General features: G+C 41.2%; 1 protein-coding gene across 8 annotated transcripts in view; it reads right to left on the bottom strand.

The window, feature by feature from the left end:
* Positions 1 to 26,864, bottom strand: part of LOC144768576 (sulfotransferase 1 family member D1-like) — a 434,742-nt gene that overhangs the window by 304,777 nt on the left and 103,101 nt on the right. For 3 of the 8 annotated variants that reach the window (XM_078652356.1, XM_078652357.1, XM_078652355.1), the window contains exon 1: positions 17,383 to 17,568. The exons of 3 other annotated variants lie outside the window; for them this stretch is intronic. Coding sequence is in view for 2 of the 5 variants with exons in the window: in XM_078652352.1 (XP_078508478.1) it covers positions 8,034 to 8,055 (22 nt within the window). In the remaining 3 variants the exon portion in view is untranslated. Of the gene's footprint in view, positions 1 to 8,033; positions 8,082 to 17,382; positions 17,569 to 26,864 lie in introns of those variants that run through there. 2 more of the 8 variants (XM_078652352.1, XM_078652354.1) reach the window with 1 other exon arrangement.

Here is a 26,864-nt window from a genome sequence, read left to right as displayed (position 1 = left end):
TACAATCAAAAATGTCAGTGCTCCTCCTTCTTTTCTCCAGACTCCTGGTGACCCTCCAGTCCCGTGGGGGAATTGGTACAGGGCTTTCAGCAAATATTTAGGAGCAATTGGTGGCAATAGGTATCGCCCTGAACGTAAGAGGTTTCTTTTGGAACACAATTTAGGGTTCGAGGGACAATCCATTTATGAGCATCTTCCACCCTATGTAGTCCCACACGATCAGGAAGATCTGGATGAATTTGAGATAGCTGTAAAGAAACTAGAGAAACAATTTGACGTAGAACCTAGTTTAATTGTTAACAGGCACACATTTTTCACAAGACAGCAATTACAAGATGAATCCATTGTTACCTACGTTGCTGGTTTACGTATGTTAGCAGCAGAGTGCGAATTCGAAAATTTCACAGATCAACTCATTCGTGATCAAATTGTTGTACGTTGTTATGATGGTAAAGTTCAGGAAAAATTGCTCACTTTGAGGAATCCTAGTCTGGCTGAAACAATCGATATAGTAAAGGGGATTGAAGTGTCACGCAAGGCACGTAAAGAGCTCATTTGAAAAGAAAATAGCGGTGTATTTGTGGTGAATGAGAATTCAGTTTCAAAGGAAAAGTAGAATTCAAAGAAAATTGTTAAACAGAAAGACAACAGGAATAGTTTCTTTGCCAACAAAAATAGTTTTTTTCACACAAAAAAACATTTGTTTTAGGTGTGGAAATTCAAAACACACTCCATATCGTAGACCTTGTCCTACGAGGAGTGTGAAGTGTAAAGTTTGTAACAAAATCGGGCATTTTGCCAAGGTGTGCCAGACTCCCAAGGATAAAATAAATTCTGTCATTGAAGATGATCAAAGTGATACCTCGGAAGATGAACAGTCTTGTTCTAGAGGAATTAGAGAAATGATATTTGTGGCGCAGGATGATGAATCAGACTGTATAGATCCTTATGAGGTTATAGAAACTGATGGAAAACATTATTTGAGACTACTCATAGATTCTGGTGCCAGAATGACAATGATAACTGATGAAGTCTGGGGTAAACGTAGTATACTTCCTCCAGACAGAAATCTTGTTACTTATGATGGAAGAAAGATTGAGTGGTCAGGATACTTCGAATGTGAACTCAAGTTTAAGGGACGCTCAATTTTTGGGAAGGACTATGTTATATATTGAGTTGGAATCACCAGGACTTGTTTGGCATGACACTCAGACCTGGGAGAAAAGTACAAGTGTCTTTAGTGACCGACAACCAAGAAAATGGAGATAACATTGTGAAATATGAGAGCAGTGATACAATTGAAAAACATGATAATAGCAGTAAATGGTTTAAAAAGTTTCCTAAGGTCTTTGAGGACAAGCTAGGGAAAATAAAAGGATTTAAACATAAAAGAAAAGTACAGGATAGGGTGACTCCAATCAAACACAAGTTGAGAAACGTACCTTTTAGTGTACGTCAAGATCTAGCGGATATCCTTAGAAAGATGTGTGATGATGGAGTAATAGAACCCATTGAATCGTCTCTATGGTTAAGTCCATTAGTTATCGCAAGAAAAAAATGGAAAGTTAAGAGTGTGTGTTGACCTGAGGAGTTTCAACAAAGTAATTTGGGTTGACTCACACCCTTTACCTAGAATTGATGATATCATTAGTACATTTTCAGGTTCTAGTTTGTTTTCAAAAATTGACCTAGCTTCTGCATATCATCAGGTTGTACGTCAAGAATCTTCAAGACACCTCACGGCATTTCTATCTCCAATGGGTTCGTTTCAATTTAAAAGGATGCCTTTTGGTTTGTCATCAGCGGCATCCGTTTTCCAAAGTGTATTAGAGAATGTTCTGGAAGGAGTTGAAGGGTGGTGACCTACCAAGATGATATTTTAGTTGCAGGGGAAAACCAATCCATTCATGACAAACACATGCTTATGGTTTTAGAGAGATTGCAAAAATATGGGGTTGTTGCAAACCGGGGAAAATGTGAATTTGCAAAAGATTCTATAGAGTATTTGGGTCATGTGATATTAAAACAAGGAGTGGAACCTAGACCAGGTTTGATTGATGCTATATCCAAGGCCCCTACACCTAAGACAAAAGAAAATGTGGCCTCATTTTTAGAACTCTGTGAATTTTATTCCAAGTTTATCAAAAAAAATTCTGCAAAAACAGTAATATTAAGAGAATTGTGAAAGAAAGACAAAAAGTTTGTGTGGGAAGAAAATTGTCAAGAACAGTTTGATAGTTTAGAAAGTGAAATTATTTCTGCTGGGGTTCTTGCACCTTTTGATCCATCCCAGGAGTGCATTATTACTGTAGACGCAAGTAATGATGGACTTGGTGCTACTATTGCACAGATGAAAGGAAAAAAAGAAGTAACAATTGGGTTTGCTTTGAGATCATTAAGACCAAATGATAAAATATTTTCAGTAATTGAAAAGGAACTTTTGAGTTGCTGTTGGGCGGTTGAGAGATTTAAATGTTTCATTTGGGGGAGAAAGTCTGTGCTTAAGACTGAACACAAACCCTTAGTCAGTATTTTGAGTGGAATCACTATTAAAGATCATACCCGAAGAATTGCATGATTAAGTTCAAAATTATTGCAATACAATTTCACCATTGAGTACATACCTGGTGGTAGGAATATAAGGGCAGATTATTTATCACGTTCACCCATAAGTTTTGCAGATTTTCAAGAAAATGGTGATGAATATGATGAAGACTGTTTGATTGAGTGTTGACATTTGTCATGACTACTTTCAGTGAAAAGGAGTGGTTTTCTGAATCCCTGAAAGATATTGAATTGGAAAATGTAAGAGAGTATGTCATGTCTTGTTGGCCAAAAGAAAGAACACTCCCGCAAAATGTACAACCTTATTTCTCGATAGCTGATGAATTGTCTATTGAAGGTAAAGGGATGTTAGTTCGTGGAGACAAGTTCATTCCACCAGTTTCATTAAGAGAGAGAATATGTATAGGCATGAGGGACATTTGGGTCAAACCATAACTAAGAGGAAAATCAGGGATAGTTTTTGGTGGCCCAGAATGGACTCTGATATTGTTGCTAGTGTCCGTAGTTGTGTTTGTGCAACAAGTGACAAAACTTTAAAAACTGAAGCAGTTCCTTTACAGCCTGTTGACCTGCCAAGTACAGTTTGGTCGAAGTTGGTAATAGATTTCATTGGTCCATTTGATACACTTCCAAGGAAACTAAAATTCGCCATAGTAGTGGTTGATTATTACAGCAAATGGTGGGAGGTAAAGTTTGTAGAAGAACCCAATACCCTCAATGTCATTACATTTTTAAAAAATGTATTCATAAGAGAAGGATTTCCAAAAGAGATTGTCTCGGACAATGGTGTCCAGTTTATTTCTAAAGAGGTGAGAAGTTTTCTTGATAAGAATGCGATCAAACATAGGTGTGTGGCTCTATATCACACTCAGGCCAATGGCCTGGTAGAAAAAATGAATCGCACATTAGTAGAATGTATTCAATGGGGAATCCAGAACAAGTTTGATATTTGCAAGGCTGTTGAAGAAATGTTGTGGTCCCATAGATGCTGTCCTAATGTGGTTTCTGGTATTTCTCCATTTGAGGTCTTACGAGGACGGCCACCTGCCTCAAGACTTTGTCCTGCTTGGTTGAGAGAATTTCAACACAAAAATGATCATATGATGAACATGGATAAAGTTGTGAGACCCAAAGTGAAAGAATATCAAAACAAAATGAAAAGTCATTATGATGCTATTCACAGGGTAAAACCCGTTGAAAACACACTTAAAAGAAGGTGACTTGGTCCGTATTAAGGATCCTAATCATGTTCCTAAAGGGTTATCGAAATTCAAACCTCTGGTAAAGATTGAGGTGGTGACAAAAAATGCAGTGAGAACTAGTAGAAACGAATGGTGGAATAAGGGAAGAGTAGTCAAGGTGTATTTTCATGATGTTCTCTCTCAGGATCATGATGTTTCTTCTCACGATTCAAATGTTTTATCCAAGACATCTTCCCATACTGTTCCTCCTATAGTTTTCTCTCCTGATATCCAAGTTACCGAACCAAAGTCTAATTCCTATCCTTTATCTGTACGCAGGACCGGTAGGAGAAATATAATCAAACCCTTCAGGTTTCGTGATTGAAATTTTCTATTACTTACATGTTCTTAACTATAATGTATTTACATTGGTTTTAGGAGTTTAATCTATCTGATATTCCATAGTTATTATGTTAATTATTTTTCTTATTATTTTTGTTTTAGTCATTTACTTGGGTGTAAAGAAGGGAGATTTTGTGGTGATCTGGCTGCATTACATCATTACGCACGTCATCAGAATCTAGAATGTATTATGTATTGCCTGTCTGAGACATTCTATGTAACACAGTTACTTGGGGTCTGCAACAGCTGTGACCAATAAACCTACATCTTGAAGTACCCATATTTGATGGTTCATTACTTCATTACAGATACACCTTGTGCAAAACTTACACCTTCAAGTACTCTACTTGTGCGTTGGTCATGTGTCAACCTTTATGTTGATGCCAGAATTTGTTGCTGGAATAAGAAATTGTTATATAAAATGAAAAACTATTTTTAGGTCGAGCTGGTGTTAGCAGCGCGAAGCGCTGCTTCCAGTGAAAGACCTTATGTTATCCACTTGCTGGGAATGTTGGACAGGGGATGGGCACGCGCAGGGCCGTCGGCGATTTCATCGCCTGTACGCGCACGTACAGCCACACGCCGTGTACATCTCCTGTCCCAGTCCCACAGCAAGTCAGCCTCTCGAAATCGCACGCACACAGAGAGACACACACACACACACACACACAGACACACATACACATGCACAGCTACACACACACACAGCTACACACGCTCACACCCCCCCCACTCACCGGGCTCTTACGTCGCGACCCTGTTCACAGGATGTTCTGGGAGTTGGAGGACCTTCCTCGCTTGCACCGTTATGCCTTGCCTGCTCGCTCCCGTGAACCCCAGCACTCCCGGAATCCCTGCTTTCTTCTGGGCTCTCCACTACCCACACCCCTCTACCTCCAAGGTGCCGCGATCCGGACGAGATACGTCACCGCGAGCCTGGCACAGAGGCGGGGCATCTCCCGGAACCTCGCAGGCTCCACGGAACTTTCCTGCCTATCAAAGCAGAGCCCGCCTCTCTCGTCTGCGTTCCAGGCCTCGCTCGTAACATACGCACGCCTTCTTGTTGAATATTGTGATCCTTCTGTGTGGCATAATTCCTGTGGTCCTGGGGACAGCTGTTTAAAGCCGCAGTGGGTAGTCCCGCCTCAAACAGGAAAATATCTAAGAAACGGAGCGCGATCCGAAGCTAAATTGCCCGCTGTGTCAGCGTCTGACGTCAGCATGCACCCCTCCTACCCCCTCAAGAAAAGATTTCCCCCCCATCTAATGCGTCCTTCTTAACCTGTTGTGGGTTGTATTCTGAGCAGTGGGTGGCCCTCCCAGCTCCTCGAAGTCGGCACCTTGGCGCTTCTGAGAGGGTCCCCAGCGTACGCCCAGTGGCAGCACCTCACAGAGAGGCCTTTTAATGTCAGGGGAAGCCAGGCCTGGTGCGGAGAGCTCTGTTTTCGGGGCTAGCCTGAGTCAGGCCTGACTGGAGCACTGTACAGTCTTGGCTGCCGCTGGTTTCTAATTCATTCTGTTGCTAGGAGACCTGGGGGTGAGGGTCACTCTGGAAGCGTTGCTTAGAGACGGGTTAAACTGCAGCGAGCATCACCCAGACACTTGCCTGGCCTGTGCTACATGCGTGCGCGCTAATGAGCTTGGATGGAGGGACGGCGGGGCCACTCGGACTGACGCGTGCGTCACCTCACTGACAAGGATGTGTGTCATCCCAAATGATGTGCCAAGGAGGTGTAGGGGCACCTAGACGGGTGTAAACTGGCTGACTCGGATGGACGCCCCCCGTGACGTATGTATGTAACCTTTCTGACTCCAAGAGGTGTGGGTGGGTGAACGTGGAAACTATACAGATAGCTTCGAAGGGGGGGGCGTTGCTCAGTGTGTTCAGCCCGGAGGTGTCTGACCTAAGAAGTGGGTGTATAGGTGTTCCATATGAAGCATTGGTATACCATACACAGCGACGCTGGACACACGAGGTCACTGTAACACATACAGCAGATATGGTGACCAACTGGCATGGGTGCAAATTCAGGACACAGTGAGTGTAAAAATTCAGGACAAAAGGTCACAATTCAGGACAAAAGGTATGTCTTACAGACACATCAGAGGAGGTCTCACAATAGTATATAAGTAAGCCCATCCATATCCAAACATAATAAACCATTTGCGGACCTATCCATCATGTATCCTTCCATCCATCATTCCACTCATCCATCCTTCCATCCACCCGTTCACTCATCCATCCACTGTTTCACCCTATCCATCCATACACTCATCCATCCAGTCTTCCACCGATCCATTCACTCATCCAACCAGCCATTTACCCTTTCACCCACCCAGCCATAATTTCACTTACTAATCCATCCACCCAGTCAGTCATCCTTCCACCCATTCACCCTTTCATTCATCCAGCCACCCTTTCACTCTCCATCGACCCTTTCACTTAGCCATCCTTCCATCCATCTACTCATCCACTCATGAATCCATCCATTGACCCTATCAGTCATCCATCCTCTCTCTCACCCATCCACCCTTTCACTCCTTCACTCATTTATCCATCCTTTTGTCCATCTTCCCTCCCTTTCACTCACTCATCCATCCTTATATCCACCCTTTCAATCATCCGTCCATCCATTGACCCTTTCACTTATCAATTCATCAATCCATCCATCATTTCACTCATCCATTCACTCTCCATCATCCACCCTTTCACTTGTCCATCCATCCTGTCACTCATCCATCCACCCTTTTACCCATCCATCTACCCATCCACCCGTACATCTATCGATTTACCTTTTCTCTCTTCCATCCATCCTTCCACTCACTCATCCATCCAGCCTTTCTCTCATTATCCATCAATTAACCCTTTCATTTATCCATTGACCCTTTCACTAATCCAGCCATCTGCCCATCCCTTCACTTACTCACTCACCCACCTTTTCAAATTAATTATGAGCCGAGCCGTTGTCTGCAGAGTTGCAGACAGAAGAGGCCAATCAAGAATTTCACCCTTGCTGTAGTTCCTAAAGCAAGGGGTGGGGTGGGAGAGGGTTCACTATGACCCTACACATAGGCAATTTGAAAAAGTGGAAGTCATGAGTCTTGCATGATGCACAGTGCCAGGCCATGAAGACACTGTGACATGGTGTTGTTTCCAGAGCTTTAAGTGGGATGAAAAAAATGTGGGGTTAGTATAGTGTACGGCCCGACTGGTATTTTGCCTCTTCAGTCATTGTATCCAGATATATAACAAGTAACGTTACACCGACAACAAGCCAGAACTATTGGCTGTGTCAATGGTTGTTAGTTGCATAAAATAAACTAGCATTTGCAATGCAATAGGTCTCGAGAGTTTGAGCTATTGGCATTGTAAATGACAATGCCTTTTATTTATGTGTTTACAAAACCTGCAAGCAGTGCACGAACACGCACTTTGTACTTATAGTCCTTGCTTACAAGAATCAAGGCAGTAAAAGAGATGCAGTTACTGCCAGCCTTGCTTCTCATAAGTAACCACTATAAGTACAAAGTACAGGTTTACGCAGCACTTGCAGGTTTTCCAAACACATAAAGAAAAGGCACTGTCATTTACAATGCCAATAGCTCAAACTCTCGCAAATGCGAGACCTATTGCATTGCAAATGCTTGTTTTTAAATGTACCCCCTTCAGGCGGCTGTCTTGCTCTTAACTGGCCATTAAGTTGGAGATAGGCCACCGCAAGTAAGCAGGCTATTAGGGAGGTCAGGGTGTGGCGCCCATGCTTGGAATGTTGGGAGGACTGGCCAAGCTGAATTTCTGATGACTTTTTGGCCCAGCGTCGTAGGTCCTAGCATCTATTACTACAGTGGATGATGCTGCACCGCTCTAGAGCCCCAGGATCCCACCTTCTTGGCAATGGACTTCCATATCCCCTTCTTCTGATGTGAGATGACCTGTATGGATACAAAAAATGTAAGAAACAGAATTATTTTTGTTACTTTTTGAATTGATGCAACACAGCTTTGAGATATCATTCACAAGTATTTTTTTTATAAAATATAAAACTGCATAGTTTTATTATTTTTTTGTTTAAAAAAAAAAACCTTTTTGTAGTAACCGGTTGAGTAACCTTATCCCTGGTTATGTCCTTTTTTTAGTCATCCAGGATTGTTACAATCCAGGTTAAGGTATTTGTGTGATGCAATTGCTAATTACCTACTGGCGGTCGCCAGTAGGTATATATAGTTAGGATTTTTTCTCTATGGGTTTTTTGAAAATTCTATGTCTAATAACTTTGGCGTTTGTGGACGGAATCGGCTGACATTTTCAGGAAAATGGCACATTTTGTTTCTGAGCAGCCCTTGAAAATTTGGGGGGGGTTCGTCCAGTGGGGGCCGAGAAAAAAGGGGGGTCCCAAAACGTGTTTTTAACATTGAGTTTTCCATAGGGCGGTTGGCCTCACTTTTAGCCCGAACGGCTGAATGGATTTGCACGAAACTTGGCAAAATTGTAGGGACTGGTAGCCCGATGTGCCTTTTGTAGGTCTCAATATATGTGCTCCAGTGGATTTTGAGAAATTAACGTTTAAAAAAAGATATATATCTGTAACAGCGGACCGGTTAGCGCTCTGGTTCGCGGACTTTTCGCGCAACGGAGCTTTGTGAAGCGAAGCTGATTGGTTCTCCGGCGTCTGTCAACATTCCAAACAGTCCGTAGCGGCCGCCATCTTGTCTCTCGGTAGGATCGAGAGACAAGAGGAGGTCAAAACAAAGGGGGAAATAACTATAAGGGGGCATAGTAGATCCTCGCTGACCCCCTAGGTTTGATGTGGAGGTTTTAAAAGGGCCCCGCGGGGCAAAAAAAAATAATAAAAATAATAATTGAACGGCTGAATGGATTTGCACGAAACTTGGTAAAATATTAGGGACTGGTAGCCCGATGTGCCTTTGCTAGGTCTCAATATATGTGCTCCAGTGGATTTTGAGAAATTAACGTTCAAAAAAAGATATATATCTGTAACAGCGCTCCGCTTCGCGTAACGGAGGTTTGCGAAGCTGATTGGTCATTCTGTCACTGGGCTATAGTTGGGCTACATCTGGCTGATATTTGGGCTACATTTGTTTTTTTGTGTGTCTGGCGGCCATCTTTGGGCTACATTGGGCTACATTGGGCTTCATTGGGCTACATTCGGCTAATTAGCAAATAGCTCATCGCAAACTAGGAATGGTAAAGAATCGCTATTTATTCCTTAAAGTTCGCTATTTAGGAAATGCAAATAACTTTTATGATACATATGGCGGTTCATCTCTAACAAGATAAGAAGCATAGGGATAGATTTATGATGACTGGCGCATCACCAGGGATGTGTTAGTCATTCTGTGCCGCTGTTCCGTCACCTATGGTGTGCTGCATTTACAATGCGGCGCATCATGGGGCAAAAACAGCACAGATGCGTGATGTATCTGTGCCGTAAAGGTGGCGCATTGCTGGAGTTGTATCGCAAGTGTGATGAAGCTCCAGCAAGGGTCGGGGGTGCCCCTGTCGCAGGGTTTCTGTTCTCACACAGAACTGTGGACAGAGGATTGGAACCTCGGCGAATTAGGGTGTCCCAAAACTCACGTTAGTAATCAAAAACTATTTAGCAAGCTAGGTACAGTGTCACATTGGATATAACAAACTCTCAATGTTTAGACAATCCAGAATATGAACTTATAGTACCTCAGGATACGTGGAACTCATGAACAGTCGGTCGTTATATATTTCTTAGAAACCAGAACATGGAGTTAAGAAGAACACATGTGTATTTGAAATGTTTATTTACTAATGCCGTCTTCTCAGGCGTAGTACCTTAGATAATAAAAGTACACATATTATCAGTAGCAAAATTACCAGCATAGTTACTAGTACATAAAAAGTGAATGGTGATAGTATGTTAACATGCTGTAAATGAATAAGAGTTAGCAACACTTATAAGCAGCCGCGGGCCGTGGAGGGAGTTACGGTGAGGCAGGGAGGCGGGGAGGGGGAGAAGCAGGGTGGAGAATACAAGTACACATATTATCAGTAGCAAAATTACCAGCATAGTTACTAGTACATAAAAAGCGAATGGTGACAGTATGTTAACATGCTGTAAATGAATAAGAGTTAGCAACACTTATAAGCAGCCGCGGGCCGTGGAGGGAGTTACGGTGGGGCAGGGAGGCGGGGAGGGGGAGGGGCAAGGTAGAGAGGGCTCCACCCTGCTTCTCCCCCTCCCCGCCTCCCTGCCCCATCGTAACTCCCTCCACGGCCCGCGGCTGCTTATATCTCACCCTCCCTAATACACATATTATATTATTTGCTAAGAAGGTCTCTTTGTGTTGGTTTAGGGCGTGTCCATACTTTAGTGTCTTAGATTTGAAGGAATCACATCAGCATACACCAGCTCTCTCTTCATGTGAACCGCATCAACTGTTGTGTATGTGTGTTCGGCAAAGCAATATAAAACCCGCCTCATGCCCAGAATTGGCAGAAGTTGCACTTATGTTATGAGTATGAAGTCGTGGAGATCAGACCTCATAACAATTCTGTATCGTGTTGTTCTTGAAACTTTAGCACTCGCTGTACAGATATAGTTTAACAAGTAAAGCAGATAGTAGACCAATAACATATTATTCTCATGTAAACCACGATGAACTACTAGGTGGAAAGCTAAAGCAACAACTAAGTGTCGTGTGCAGAAGTTGCAAAAAAGGAAAAATGGCGTTTAAACCGGTAATGAGCCCATGCTAACTTAACACGGTGTAAAGATATCCAGGACCTAGATGACACCTCCTCATGATCCGGAAACGAACTGAATAAGATAATAGAAGTGCCATCTCATGAGAGCAGATTGCAAGTTTATATGTGGACGGTCCGCAAGGTAAAGCATTAAAAACTAGGAAAATTCAATGCTAAAGAAAAATAAAACAGCCAAGTACTTTATCGAGTCTTAAGCCAATAGGCAAGGTAAATAATAAAAACTTGACAAATAAGTCAATGAATTGTCAATGAAATGCTAGTACTCAGCATATCAAACATGAAAAAGGTCTATGACATAACTGTGTATGCAAAATAAGCTGCAACAGCCTCCAATAGGAAGTCACCGTCTTCATCCGAAAACAGTTCAGCCATCCAATTTAAAAGCGGAAAAGAACATACGTGCTCTCCCAGCACCGGATCCTCTATCACCATCAGAGGACAGCTCGGTGGGTTTTCAAGAAAGCTGTGTTCCAAGAAAGACTGTGCTGCCGCCAGTAAATTCCAGGGACCAAGTAGTCCATGCATCAATGCCACAGCCATAATCCTTTCGCCAGGACAAATCAACTCGTGAGTAATGATAGGAGTCATCAGCTGATTAAAGTCGACGTCAGGAGAAACCGGTCCGCAGAGACACAAATCAATGGCCCAATCGAAATCACAGGTCAGGCAGTGAAATACAGGCTGGACACAGGTGAAGTAGGAGAACCGAAAAGATAATCCATATGCCGTGCTTAATATCGCCAACGGCATTGTGCCATAATATTCTAGCATGCGATTGCGGAACAGTGTCAGCAGCTGCAGGGTCGGAGGTTGCATAGGAGGGACATCCATATTTAAAAATGTAAAAAAGCACAAGAGCGTCCGCTGGTAATGCAAGTAAAAATGCAATCCACGAACCAGAGTGGAGAAAATGGAATGAAAGGGAGCAGGGATGACTCCAAAGATTTTCTCAAATGAAGTCACGAGACCACTGGTAACAACTTTAAAAAAGTGTGCCAGGGATTTTGTGGAGGATGCGTTAAAGATAGTCGGAAACATGTTGCTGAAATTGAAAGGCAAACCTGTGTACGGGTGTTCGCTATGTGAAGTACGAAAGTTTCACGGGCCGAACTCAAGGCCACCTCTCTCTGAGACAAAAGAGCTCTTATTCTTGTCATGCCGTTGAAACGTGTCCCAAGGTTGGTATTTGTGGCCAGATTGAAAATTCCCTATGTTCATGTGTGGGAGGAAATAGAACATTTCTGCAGCAAATAACCCGTTCACTTACTGTTACGATAAAAGGAATACTTTTTAATTAACTCAGAACAATCTTCATTATTGAGCATCAAATAACTACCATTTTCCAACAACTTGAACGTGGGGATGATAGCAGGAACTGGCGTGCCTTGCAACACGCAAGCCATATTTGGTCGGTGTTTGTTGCATGAATCGTGTAACTGTATGTGCCTACACATTAGTGAATGATCTGGCGTCTCAGTGCATTCCTCTCCATTCAGATAAACTTCTTGATCATCTTTGAAACATCTGTATGTGTATGGAAGCGACCAGACCTCATGAACAAAAGCACTACCTAAAGGTTCATAAAGACCTATTGGTATATATTTCATACAATTTGAAAACTTATATAAAGCAAAAGGCAGCGTTATTAAACCGTGGATAAGGCATGTTGCCAAAAAACCCGCAATCCTCTGCTGATGATGTCACTGAGCATGTCATGAATGATGTAATATGTGACATCATCAGTAGTGGATTATGGGTAATAGTATCTCTAGTTTACTCCCCTATAGCTGTCTTTCTTTTAACATAAGTGTGTGTTTCCTTCCCTTATACTTACTGTTTTTGGTTCGCTTCCAGTTCGCGTACCAGCGAGCGAACTAGGAAGCGAACTAAGAGAAATAGAGGTTGGCACAGTTCCAAATATTGTACCAATTTTTTAATAACGGGGAGGTAGTTCTGAAAAGAACTTTTTTTTTTATTTTTCTGAACATTTTTTTACTGTTTTTGAATTTTTCGGAACAGTTTTATATTTTTTTGGGTTTTTCTTGGAGGGGGCAATGAAAACGATTCATTGTAAAGGGCTCAACAGGAGCAACAAAACAAAAAAAAGAAGTATTTATTATTTTGGGCGTTTCGGACAAACTTGCATATGATAGTCAATAGCTCTGTTGATCAGAGTGATGCTTCTTTCTCCGTAGGAAATGAATCCATCGCAAAATACGCAGGTGTGTTTTACTTCACCAAATCTCATTTGTATATTTGGCACCATCTCCCTGCCCTCTGGTCCCGTTACTTCCGGTACAACAGATCTTCTGGCCATAATAGGGAGATTATCTAGGTCGTTCCGAAACTGTGCAGCACTGTAGTTGTTAGGATGCCACCTAGTCATATGGCGATGCATTGTGTAGTTTCCGAAACTGTATTTTTTGTCGGTCCCTCTGGACAGTCTATCTTGACATATAAGGCAAGTTACGTATCTTGCATTTACTTTTTTCTGACCTTTGGGAATTTTAAAAAATTGCCAAATGAAGTTCTCTTTCCGGTGAGACGTCTTGGGCTGCTCAGGCAAAAACTGCCTCTCTTCGTGCTCGTCCTCCTGTTCCTCTTCTTCTTCTTCTTGTTGAATTACAACTTGAGCAGGTGGTCCACTCTTCCTTGGATGTGGTGGAGGTGGTGGGGAAGCACCAGCTGAAGCTACTAAAGAAGCCATTGCTCAGTGATCACAAAGGGTCTTTCTCTCACAATGATGAAAGTCAGAGTGAGGAAAGAAGGAGGGATTTTCATCATTTGGGAAAAACAAGAGTTCTCAACCAATCAAAAGTGTTCATTTTAGATTATATGACCTAGTCTTACATCATTAGGAAACCAAAAGTGAAATGAACCAATGAAAAGTGTTATTACCAAGTCACATGACTTGCTGTGTTTACGTTAAGCGCTTTGCAGGGCCTCCCGGTTTGCTTCCAGAAACCTGCGCTTTGGCACTCGCTTCGCGTACCAGTTTGCTAACGTAGCACGTCATATGACGTATCAAGCGACAACGTGGAACGTCATGCGGACGGGAGGCGTCACGATGTTGTTTTCTAACGCGGCACTTGCGGTAAAGAAACGTTTACCGGCTCGCGGTCTATTTCGCGGCATCAAGGTCAGCTAACGGGAAGCTTCCCGATTCGCGAAGCGGGAACGAAGAAAAAAAAATATTTTAAAAAAAAATTATTCATAAACATATAAAATATATTTTTGGATTTAAAGAAGAATACATTTTACAGCTACAGATATTAGCTGTTAAAAAACCAATGAAATTCACAGAAAAAACCATAGGTTATAGACCATATATAGTTAGGAATTAGCATTTACAAAACCTTGAAAATTCACTGAAAAAACCATAGGTTATAGACCATATATAGTTAGGAAATAGCATTTAGAAAACCTTATTTTACTCACACAAAACCATTGAAATTCCATATATAGTTAGTTGCACTAACTATATATCGCGCACCTGCAATCCACTGCTGATGATGTCACATATTACATCATTCATGACATGGTCAGTGACATCACTGATGACATCACTGATGACATCTCAAATGACATCACTGATGACATCACTGATGACAACATCCAGTGACTGTATGCTTCTGTAAAGTTAAAATATGTCTTACATATTGAAGAATGAGTGGATGTATAAGTGTCTGGATGAAGGATTTAGTAGGTGCATGACTGACTGTATAAGTGAGTGATTAAATGTGTCTCACTGAGTGCATGGGTTAGTGACTAAACTGTTTTAAATTGTGCATCATTGTGTCTGTTGTTTTGTAATCTGATGCATGTGTTGATCATTAGCTATATGACTAACTATATGGGTTATTGATTAGTTGCCCAAGTATTTGTATGGGAGACTGAGTGTGTGTGTGGGTGTCTGGGAGGTGTATGACTCTGTGCATAGATGTGTGAGCAGTTGATTCACTAGATGTATGGGTTCAAAAGTGCATGTGGAAACATCTGTATGGGCGGTTGACTGTGTGCATGAGTGTATTGGTGAGTGAATGGATATCTCAGTGCTACATGTCAAAGTAAGTACATATGTAAAACACAGTACATGTGATAGTTGACATATATAAATAACTGTGCATAAGAGCCAGTGAATGTGTGAGTGGCTGTATGGATTATTGTGAACTTGTATCAGGGATTGTATAACAGAGTAAATATGTGTTATTATATGTTCCAATAAGTAAGGTGTGTATAACTATATAGTTGAGGAAATCGAGGTGTGATTGATTCTTTGCAAGACTGACTAGGTGTGTGAGTAACTCCATGGATGAGTGACAGTCTGTGAGTGTCTGTTTACACTGAGTGTATCTAAGGTTATATTAGAGTCTGAAGAGGTTCATTGTATCATCACATGAATGATGTCATCAGTGATGTGATCAGTAATGTCAAATGAGATGTCATCAGTGATGTCATCAGTGATGTCATTTGAGATGTCATCAGTGATGTCATCAGTGATGTCACTGACCATGTCATGAATGATGTAATATGTGACATCATCAGCAGTGGATTGCAGGTGCGCGATATATAGTTAGTGCAACTAACTATATATGGAATTTCAATGGTTTTGTGTGAGTAAAATAAGGTTTTCTAAATGCTATTTCCTAACTATATATGGTCTATAACCTATGGTTTTTTCAGTGAATTTTCAAGGTTTTGTAAATGCTAATTCCTAACTATATATGGTCTATAACCTATGGTTTTTTCTGTGAATATATTATATACATACATATATATATATATATATATATATATATATATATATATATAGGTTCTTCTTGGCCCATTGGGATACACTATCAATGCATGTCAAATCCCTGTTTACGCCTTTATCTTTAACGTTTTCTTTGATTGTTTACTGTTTTTTGCACTGTTTATCTGTAAATAAGACATTGCACATTCTATCATAGGACACTAGCCGATCCACAGCTTTATTTCACCGGGAGTATTAACGGATGAATTGAAACAGACCCCTATATGGATAGAACACCTTTCCAATATGGCGCCCATAGAGGCACAAAGGGGTAAAGTCCTATGTTTATGTCAATGTCCACTGATTTCTATATTTCATGAGATGTTTGTAATTGACGAGTGACACACTGACGAAGGCTAACGCCGAAACGCGTCTGTGCTTTTCTGTTCCCTAAAAAATTAAAACACTGGACACCTCTTGGTCTGTGAGTGCTGCCTCTTTCTTATGTATCTGAGAAGAGTTACGAGCGCAACATATATATCTACCAAAACGTCCTCTCTCACATCAAAAGAAGGAAGGGGCACAGCGGGGCTTCAGTGAACATTTATTAAAGAAAGTCAGCATGACCGGTTTCGGCGTCAAGCCTTTTTCAAATGCCGCAGTTCGTGCAGGAGGCCTCCGAACAGGTAATTATAGAGCTCCTCTCACCATGCAATGTAAAAGGGCTCAGCTGCGGCGCTTTATCATGCCGGTTCCACAGAAGCCTCTGCCACGGACTTCTGTTCCCATCGTGCATTTGGTTGGAATTGAAAGCGCCGCAGTGGTAAGTCACCCACGAAGATATATATATATCCAACCAATTGCCCGAAAGCATTGGCGGGGAACTCGTCAGGATGCCGTTACACAGGACCTTCTTTTTCAAAACTCCTCCACATCACGGACAGATACGTGTGCCTGAAGCTTTTCGATGAAGCAACAACTTTCTCACAGGCTTGGCTGAAAACAAGTGGCAGAACAGGCTCATTTTTATTTTCATTTCCATAGTTTGAATAGTTCCTACCCCCAGTGGGTGTGGCTCATATCAATACTCTTTCAATGTCTTGGGATTTGTAATCTCCCTGGAGCCATTCAGTGTCATACCTTTGTAGGTTTCTGCCCTCAATTTATAGTAACCGCTGTTCTCTCTCTCTCTCATTTGTAGGATCCGCGGTACTTAGGAGTCACACTTTACTTCTGGCATCTTACGCTGCACGGTTAAGGGAAATCCCTTCCACAGGCCCTCTCATGGAGGTGGTTCGCCCACCCACGGCAGGGCAGCTGTGTAGAAAATATTTTGCAAACCAATCGAAAGCATTGGCGGGGAACTCGGCGGGTTTCCGTCTCACAGGACCTTTGTAGGTTTCTGCCCTCGTTTTATAGTAACTGCTTTTCTCTCTCTCCTTTGTAGGTTATACATATATTATATGTTAATTTGTATTACAAATTCCTTTTATAATTTAAATGAACATGTAGTTGATTTTGTACATATACAGAAATACACACCAAACCAGACAACACATACAAATGTTGTGATTTTGTCTAATTTAAATGTGTGTTAAAATGCACATCCTAATTTTTCTAAGTAATTAACATAAACAGAAACTTCACTTCAATCATTACACTTCACTCTGGAACTAAAATGGACATTCTAGCCTGTGTTTACATAGAAAAAAAATGTTAGTGAGAATTCAAACATATACCTGTTCCTCTGGTAATCCGTACGGCTTGCTGTGCAGGGCCAGGTCCTAATCAACCAGCATCTCCAGATCCTCTGGCGAGCAGTTTGGAGCCCTGTCTCCTGCTTTGCCTGGCATTGTGGCTCCCAGAGGTTGAAAACAGCAGCAAAATTTGAGGAGGTGATATTGGTGGCACTGTTCGGAGGCAAGTCAGCTTTAAAAAAAAAAAATGATGTGAGAAATCTTCTAAGGAGACGGACACATTTACTGGCTTTTGTTTATAGCTTTCAAACACGTTAGTCTATGGCTGTGCCAGTCGTGGAGAGTCACACCCACAACCCGGTCAACCTCCTCTGACGTCAGTCTAATTCTAAATGCCATGACAGTGAAGTCAGGGTTCCGCCATGTTAGATTGTTAAATGTGTCTCCACTCTAATGATATAAGCATGAACGCTACCTTCGTAAGGTTTTTATTGATAGCTAAGACAAAATTGGGAGATGAAGTTATAAAATGAAGAGGTATAATGAATTGTAATGATTTTTATGGAGCAGTTGCTTTTTAACGGTTTTATCTATTATAGTATATGTTTTGTATTAGCAATATTGTAAGGTTTTAAATAATCAAACAATAAAGAATTACAATTACAATTACAAATCGTGTGTTTGTGAATGTTAATTGCGCCACCACCCTCAAAATGGTTGACTGTTTGCTTACATATACAAAATGCTAATGTTTCTTTGTTTTGGCAAAAAAGTTTTATGAGGTGCGGTACTATGGTTGAATGAGATAGCTGCATGGTTATGTTTATACGTCCTTTGACGGAATTTTGGATAAAAAAAAAAGAAAGTATAAATAATGCACTTAAAATTTATTATTTACACATTTCTTTAAAAAAGTTGACACGCAAAAAAATGTCATTTAAAAAAACATTCACAAATCAAGGTTGTGTAAATTTATGGTAAGAAACGAAAATATTATTTAAAAATACCTGAAATTTGTGTTGTATTTCAAAAAGATCATTTTTTACATTTGCCAAATAATTAAATGCAGACATATGAACCTATGGAGAGTGAGAAGACAATGGCCTGAAGCTATGAGACCATTTCCAGACCTTGCAATCATTGAAGAACGGGATATAATCCAAATATTTAGAATAAATAGGCAAACTATTATTGATTCATGTCATCAGCTCGATTCAGATCTTCTGCCTCACAATAGCAATCCCACATCAATAACACCAATAGTGAATAGTGGAGCAGAACTCCATTTTGTGGCCACAGGATCATTCCAATACACTGTTTCAGTATCTGGTGGACTGTCACATTCAACTATCAGTGGTGTGTTACAGGAAGTTATTGCTTTAATGAGGAGACACATCAACAGCTTCTTACAGTGTCTACAAAATGAGAATATTGCCAATGTGAAGGGAGATGTTTATGCTTTAGGTCACCTACCACATGTGGTTGGAGCAATTGATGTCACGAATGTTGTCTTAGTGTAACCACAAGACTTCCACAATTGACAAAACTTCACCTCAATCAGTGTGCAAGTTGTATGCTTACCAGATTTGTACATCACAAGCATGTGTGAGCATTTTCCAGGATCAACACATGATTCCTTTGTACTACGGAACAGTACCATATCCCTGCAAATGTCACAATTTGGACCCGAGTGGGCCTGGCTTGTTGGTAGGTACAATCTGTGAATATATTCTTTTGTTTATTTCATGTTTAATGGTCAAAAAATCTAGATCCTTGTCCCTGTGACGGTATTGCATCCCAAACTACAATTCATACTGTCTTATTCTGTAAATATTACAGGAAACAAAGAAAAGGGTGGATAGTTCCAATCTTAAAAATTTGGGGGCTGAGGCAATGTCGCCCCGCCTATTTCGCATTGCAACTATTGGAGAACGAATGTTACACTTGAAACATTGCAGTATTTTTAAAAACAGTAATTAAGAACAGGAAACAATTGTAAATTTAAATGTATGGTTTTACTTGTAAAATGGTTTTAAACGAAAAGCGCCAGGAACTGATAAACATTCATTATTTTGTAAAACAAAGTAAGGGAGCACCAATATAATATGGATTGGTACTCTTTTAAAAATTAATTTAAACAGAATGTTCAAAACGTATGCATTTAGAATAGAAACACTGCTCTATTTTTGTAAAAAAAAGTACCAATTAAGTTCAGGAAGCAACTGTAAATATTATTGTATGGTTTTATTTGGAAAACGGGTTTAAATGATATGTGCCATGAATTGCTAAACATCCATTATTCTGTAAAACGGAGCAAGGGAGCGCTGATATAATATGGCTCTGCTGCTTTCTTAAAAATGAATTTAAATAGAATGTCCAAAATGTATACATTTATATCTGTGTATTATGCTTTTATGTTTTTTTTAATGCAAATGAAAATCGAATAAAGCAAATTTGAATTTGACTCATTTTTTTTCTTCATATAGGAGACTCAGCTTATCCTAACCACCCATGGTTGTCAGCACCACTGAGGAATCCAAACACATCAGGGGAAGTCTATTTCAATTAGATCAATGGAAGGCCTGTGGATTGGGCTTTTGGGCGCCTAAAGGCCATATTTCAATGTCTGGATAAGACTGTTGGAGCCCTCCTCTACTCATCTGATAAAGAGTTCAAAACCACAGTGGCATGCTGCAAGCTACACAACATAGCCCTGCAACAGAACATCCTGTACATTGCAGAAGAAGGAAACCATGATGAGCCACCAGGTGGGGATCTTGAAATGCCCAATGAAGATGATAGTAGTGAAGATAAGGAATAGACTTAGTTTAAGATGTCATTGAGAACTTCTTCACATGGAGTGTAAGTATATATTTTCATATTATTACATTACATTTTAAACCAACTTTTAATGTAATGAGTATAAAAGACTTCTGGACATTTTTAGAAATGGCAAGTTAAGGAAAATCCAGGGCAAAGATGTTTGTTGATCAAAGTTTTGACACATTGACCACTGTTTTTCTTTACATTGTTGATCTTTGATTGTTGTTAGAAAATATGTTGTCATAATTAGGGATTTGTAATGTGTTGATTTTGTAATGTAATACAAATAATCTTTTTGTTCCAATTTGTTTTCGGTTCTTTGGCCCCTGCTGACTGGAATCAGCGAGCAGAGCAGAACAAGTAGAAGCACCACCCACCCAAATAAACCTTGTAAGTGGAATGGGAGACCCTATAATAATTCCACAAGATCCCTGCTCTCCTCGGATATATAGGGGGAGCCCTATAGATAGGGGCTTTCAAGCGCCCAGCGAACATCCAGCTGTGACGCACCTAGTCTTTAAGGTTTTCAGCTGGAACATCGCAGGGATTGCTGGAAAACTGGCCCTCCCAGACTTTACTGCATGGGTTGATAAGCACTCCTTGTGCCTCTTCCAGGAAACCTGGAGCCTGATACCGGTCCATAGGGTGGGTTTTTCCTCATACTCCTCTCCTGCGCGGGTCTCGGAATCCGCTGGGCGGCCTTCTTATTTGGGTCGCGGCTTCTCTAAACTGTAGAGTAGTGGACTATCCCACAGGTTCCCCGGACATACAAAACATTACCCTCATAGACCAAAGGGAAAGAATTGTTCTAAACATCTTTAATGTGTATGCTCGGGGCACAAAGGGTGGGAGAAAGTCTCCTGTGATAGCTCTTCTCGAGACCCTGTTAAACAACACCCCCCATAAGACCCGCACCCTGGTTGTAGGTGATATGAACTGCACGTTCGAGCCTTTGGGCTCGGACGTTTCCCTCGACCAGGATGAGGAGGATGCCAGGTGGGGGATCCCAGCTCTGGACATCGCACCGATTAAAAGGTGGACAGAAGTGGCGCTCCAAATATACTCCCTTACTCTTGAATTTAATTTAAGGGCAGCGAATGGGAGGACTTCCTTGGATAGGGGGGGTGCACATACCTACAACAGACCAGGGCACACCTCTAGGCTGGATTATGCCCTAATAGACGTGTGCTTATGGCCTTATGTAAAGGACATGCAGGTGGTCCCTTCGACAGAAAGCGATCACAACCCTCTCTCCCTAGAAATGGAACATTGGTGGCAACCCCTAAGGAAGGCCAACATTAAAGAGGCACTCGTACCACTAGATGAATCTGAAGTCTCCCCATGTGGTAGAAGAATTAAATGGGCGAAACTGGTCCTATCTGAGGCGAAGGTTGGGGAAATTCAATCCCATTTAAACCGCGCGGTAATATCTCTGGAATCCTCGCTAGAAGGGGTGGGTAAAGTGAGTGGGTTATTTCTCTCCCTGATTGAAGCCCTAACCAACGTGTTTACCCTGTACTCTAAAAAGCCGGGCAATACAGGAACTAAAAAATCTGTTGAGGGGTGGTATACCCAAGCATGCAGGACCCATAAGGCAAAGCTAGTTGAGGCAGTTAAATCTAAATCCCAAAGTGTGATCCAGGAAGCTAGGAAGGCTTACAAAAAGACCCTTAGTTTGGCTAGAAGGGAGTGGGAAGAAAATTACTGGGAAGACCTACTCCAGGCTAGCAAAATTAGGGATTCAGGGGTGTTTTGGAATCTTATAAGGAAACGGAGCAAATCCGATGCAGCCATCAGACCCTGCAGCATCCCGCCTCAAAGTTGGGCAAAACACTTTGGGTCTTTATACCTCCCACCAGACGGGGAACTGTCTGTGGGGATGGATCTCACACTAGCAATCGAACCTCATTCCTATGACCTTTTCACTCCCTTAGAGATTGAGGGGGTTATAGGCTGGGTGGCACCACGCAAGGCACCGGGCCCGGACGGCCTTCCGGGTGATTTGATGAGGGCTTACCCAGCGGAATGGGGAAGGATCATAGCAGCTCTCCTAAATGATATTATGAGGGGAGGAGTAGTACCAGAATCCTGGAAAGGGGCGGTGGTTGTCCCCATTTATAAAAAAGGGTGCAGGGAAACCCCGGGAAACTATCGCCCAATAAGTCTGATAGACTCCACCCAAAAGATAGCTGGTAAAGCTATCCTTGGTAGGATCCTCCATTGGGTGGAGGAGAATAAAATCCTATCAGACTTTCAGGCAGGTTTCCGGGCTGGTATGGGGACTATAGAGCAGGTGTTTAGGTTGTCCCTCTTGGGGTGGAAGGTGGTGGAGCTAGGCAAGGGTAGTCTTTATTTAGCCTTTATAGACTTGAAGACTGCCTTTGATCTAGTTCCCCGGGAAGAGCTTTGGAGGGTCCTTTTTGAGTTGGGGCTACCACCTTACATCTTGTCCCTTCTTATAAGCCTTCATGCCCACACTTTTGCACAGGTCCGCTGGGGTGAAAACGGAGAGCTTACGGAAAAAATACCAGTGTCTAGGGGCGTAAGACAGGGTTGCGTCCTGGCACCCACCCTGTTCTCGCTATATCTGAATGGGGTGGTAAAACACCTTCAACAAGAACCAGCTGACGCCCCCTGTCTTGGAGGTGTCCGTATCCCAACCCTGCTTTTTGCGGACGACACGCTCCTGATTTCGAAGACCCCACAAGGACTACAGAAACTTCTAACACGATTCCAGGAGTTCTGTGTTGCAAAAGGGCTAATAATAAATGTGGACAAAACAAAATACCTAGTTGTTAACCCACCTAAAAAATTGGGCCGCCCACCTACACTCAACTCTATTCCCCTGGAGAAAGTAGCCGAATTCGACTACCTTGGCATTCGGATTACGGACAGGATGACTTGGGCAAACCACATTGAAAAAATGGTCCTTAACCACAGGAGAGTAGGAGGAGCTCTCATGAGGGAATACAGGGCCTCAACTAGGAGATCACTTACCCCAGTACTTGACATCTACAAGGCCAAAGTAGCGACATCAGCCTTGTATGGGGCAGAACTGTGGGGTCACTGCCGTCTGGATGCCCTAGTTACTGCTGAGAGCAAGCTATTAAAATCCTTCATCGCTGTTCCTCTGAGCACACCGTCAGTACCTGTGAGGATGGACACGGGATGTAAAAACATTAAAGATCAGGCCCAGCTTCGCCCGCTCCTGTTGTGGACACGGATCTGGAGGTGCGAAGAATTAAAATCCTATGCTGATGCCCTGAGAGACATAATGAGCCAGGGGGGTTGGGCCAAGATAAAATGGTTAAAGGACACCAAAAAGCTGTTGGAGAATATAGGACTAGGGGATTGTTGGTGATCCCGCTCAGCCCCTCCAAAAGAAGTTGTCAAGGCGCTTTTTTGGAAATGGACTGCTGAGCGTCTAATCTCTAGCCCAAATCACTGCAGGTCCACTGCCACCTTTTTACAAATTAAAGACACTGTGGCCATCGAACCTTACTTGGACTTGATTACTCTCCCCTTTGACCGTGCTCTTTACTTTAAATTTAGAGTTGGTTCCCTCCCGCTAGGTGCCCTGGTATCGAAATGGTCAACAGCGGATCGCACTTCTCCCAACTGTGCATGTTGCCCGAGTAAGATTGAGTCTATTGCGCACGTCTTATTTGAATGCCCGGATTATGCAAGGCCTAGGTGCTCTTGGCTGAAACCACTCTGCCGTAACATGGGCACACGCAGTCATTTAGTAGCCTTGCGTATCCTAAGCACGGACACTTCCCCCCCCATAGTCTGTGGAATAGCTAAATTTTTAAAGCAGTTTTGGCATATTCGATGTAAGAGATTGTCAGTAGCTGTTTAATCCTTGTTTTAGCTAATTTATTAACGGACTTTATATCCTTTTATCACTTTTTAATATTCTAACATTTCTTACTGACTTCTTATGGCATAAAATTTTTGTATACTGTATTGATTGTATTATGTATGTGCTTATAAGATATCTCTGCGTATCGAATAAAAGCTTATGACTGACTGACTGACAAATGTTGTGATTTTGTCTAATTTAAATGTGTGTTAAAATGCACATCCTAATTTTTCTAAGTAATTAACAAACAGAAACTTCACTTCAATCATTACACTTCACTCTGGAACTAAAATGGACATTCTAGCCTGTGTTTACATAGAAAAAAAATGTTAGTGAGAATTCAAACATATACCTGTTCCTCTGGTAATCCGTACGGCTTGCTGTGCAGGGCCAGGTCCTAATCAACCAGCATCTCCAGATCCTCTGGCGAGCAGTTTGGAGCCCTGTCTCCTGCTTTGCCTGGCATTGTGGCTCCCAGAGGTTGAAAACAGCAGCAAAATTTGAGGAGGTGATATTGGTGGCACTGTTCGGAGGCAAGTCAGCTTTAAAAAAAAAAAATGATGTGAGAAATCTTCTAAGGAGACGGACACATTTACTGGCTTTTGTTTATAGCTTTCAAACACGTTAGTCTATGGCTGTGCCAGTCGTGGAGAGTCACACCCACAACCCGGTCAACCTCCTCTGACGTCAGTCTAATTCTAAATGCCATGACAGTGAAGTCAGGGTTCCGCCATGTTAGATTGTTAAATGTGTCTCCACTCTAATGATATAAGCATGAACGCTACCTTCGTAAGGTTTTTATTGATAGCTAAGACAAAATTGGGAGATGAAGTTATAAAATGAAGAGGTATAATGAATTGTAATGATTTTTATGGAGCAGTTGCTTTTTAACGGTTTTATCTATTATAGTATATGTTTTGTATTAGCAATATTGTAAGGTTTTAAATAATCAAACAATAAAGAATTACAATTACAATTACAAATCGTGTGTTTGTGAATGTTAATTGCGCCACCACCCTCAAAATGGTTGACTGTTTGCTTACATATACAAAATGCTAATGTTTCTTTGTTTTGGCAAAAAAGTTTTATGAGGTGCGGTACTATGGTTGAATGAGATAGCTGCATGGTTATGTTTATACGTCCTTTGACGGAATTTTGGATAAAAAAAAAAGAAAGTATAAATAATGCACTTAAAATTTATTATTTACACATTTCTTTAAAAAAGTTGACACGCAAAAAAATGTCATTTAAAAAAACATTCACAAATCAAGGTTGTGTAAATTTATGGTAAGAAACGAAAATATTATTTAAAAATACCTGAAATTTGTGTTGTATTTCAAAAAGATCATTTTTTACATTTGCCAAATAATTAAATGCAGACATATGAACCTATGGAGAGTGAGAAGACAATGGCCTGAAGCTATGAGACCATTTCCAGACCTTGCAATCATTGAAGAACGGGATATAATCCAAATATTTAGAATAAATAGGCAAACTATTATTGATTCATGTCATCAGCTCGATTCAGATCTTCTGCCTCACAATAGCAATCCCACATCAATAACACCAATAGTGAATAGTGGAGCAGAACTCCATTTTGTGGCCACAGGATCATTCCAATACACTGTTTCAGTATCTGGTGGACTGTCACATTCAACTATCAGTGGTGTGTTACAGGAAGTTATTGCTTTAATGAGGAGACACATCAACAGCTTCTTACAGTGTCTACAAAATGAGAATATTGCCAATGTGAAGGGAGATGTTTATGCTTTAGGTCACCTACCACATGTGGTTGGAGCAATTGATGTCACGAATGTTGTCTTAGTGTAACCACAAGACTTCCACAATTGACAAAACTTCACCTCAATCAGTGTGCAAGTTGTATGCTTACCAGATTTGTACATCACAAGCATGTGTGAGCATTTTCCAGGATCAACACATGATTCCTTTGTACTACGGAACAGTACCATATCCCTGCAAATGTCACAATTTGGACCCGAGTGGGCCTGGCTTGTTGGTAGGTACAATCTGTGAATATATTCTTTTGTTTATTTCATGTTTAATGGTCAAAAAATCTAGATCCTTGTCCCTGTGACGGTATTGCATCCCAAACTACAATTCATACTGTCTTATTCTGTAAATATTACAGGAAACAAAGAAAAGGGTGGATAGTTCCAATCTTAAAAATTTGGGGGCTGAGGCAATGTCGCCCCGCCTATTTCGCATTGCAACTATTGGAGAACGAATGTTACACTTGAAACATTGCAGTATTTTTAAAAACAGTAATTAAGAACAGGAAACAATTGTAAATTTAAATGTATGGTTTTACTTGTAAAATGGTTTTAAACGAAAAGCGCCAGGAACTGATAAACATTCATTATTTTGTAAAACAAAGTAAGGGAGCACCAATATAATATGGATTGGTACTCTTTTAAAAATTAATTTAAACAGAATGTTCAAAACGTATGCATTTAGAATAGAAACACTGCTCTATTTTTGTAAAAAAAAGTACCAATTAAGTTCAGGAAGCAACTGTAAATATTATTGTATGGTTTTATTTGGAAAACGGGTTTAAATGATATGTGCCATGAATTGCTAAACATCCATTATTCTGTAAAACGGAGCAAGGGAGCGCTGATATAATATGGCTCTGCTGCTTTCTTAAAAATGAATTTAAATAGAATGTCCAAAATGTATACATTTATATCTGTGTATTATGCTTTTATGTTTTTTTTAATGCAAATGAAAATCGAATAAAGCAAATTTGAATTTGACTCATTTTTTTTCTTCATATAGGAGACTCAGCTTATCCTAACCACCCATGGTTGTCAGCACCACT

This window comes from Lissotriton helveticus, chromosome 7 (assembly GCF_964261635.1).
Source record: "Lissotriton helveticus chromosome 7, aLisHel1.1, whole genome shotgun sequence".
NCBI classification, from domain to species: Eukaryota; Metazoa; Chordata; class Amphibia; order Caudata; family Salamandridae; genus Lissotriton; species Lissotriton helveticus.
This window is presented reverse-complemented; position numbering and strand designations above follow the sequence as displayed.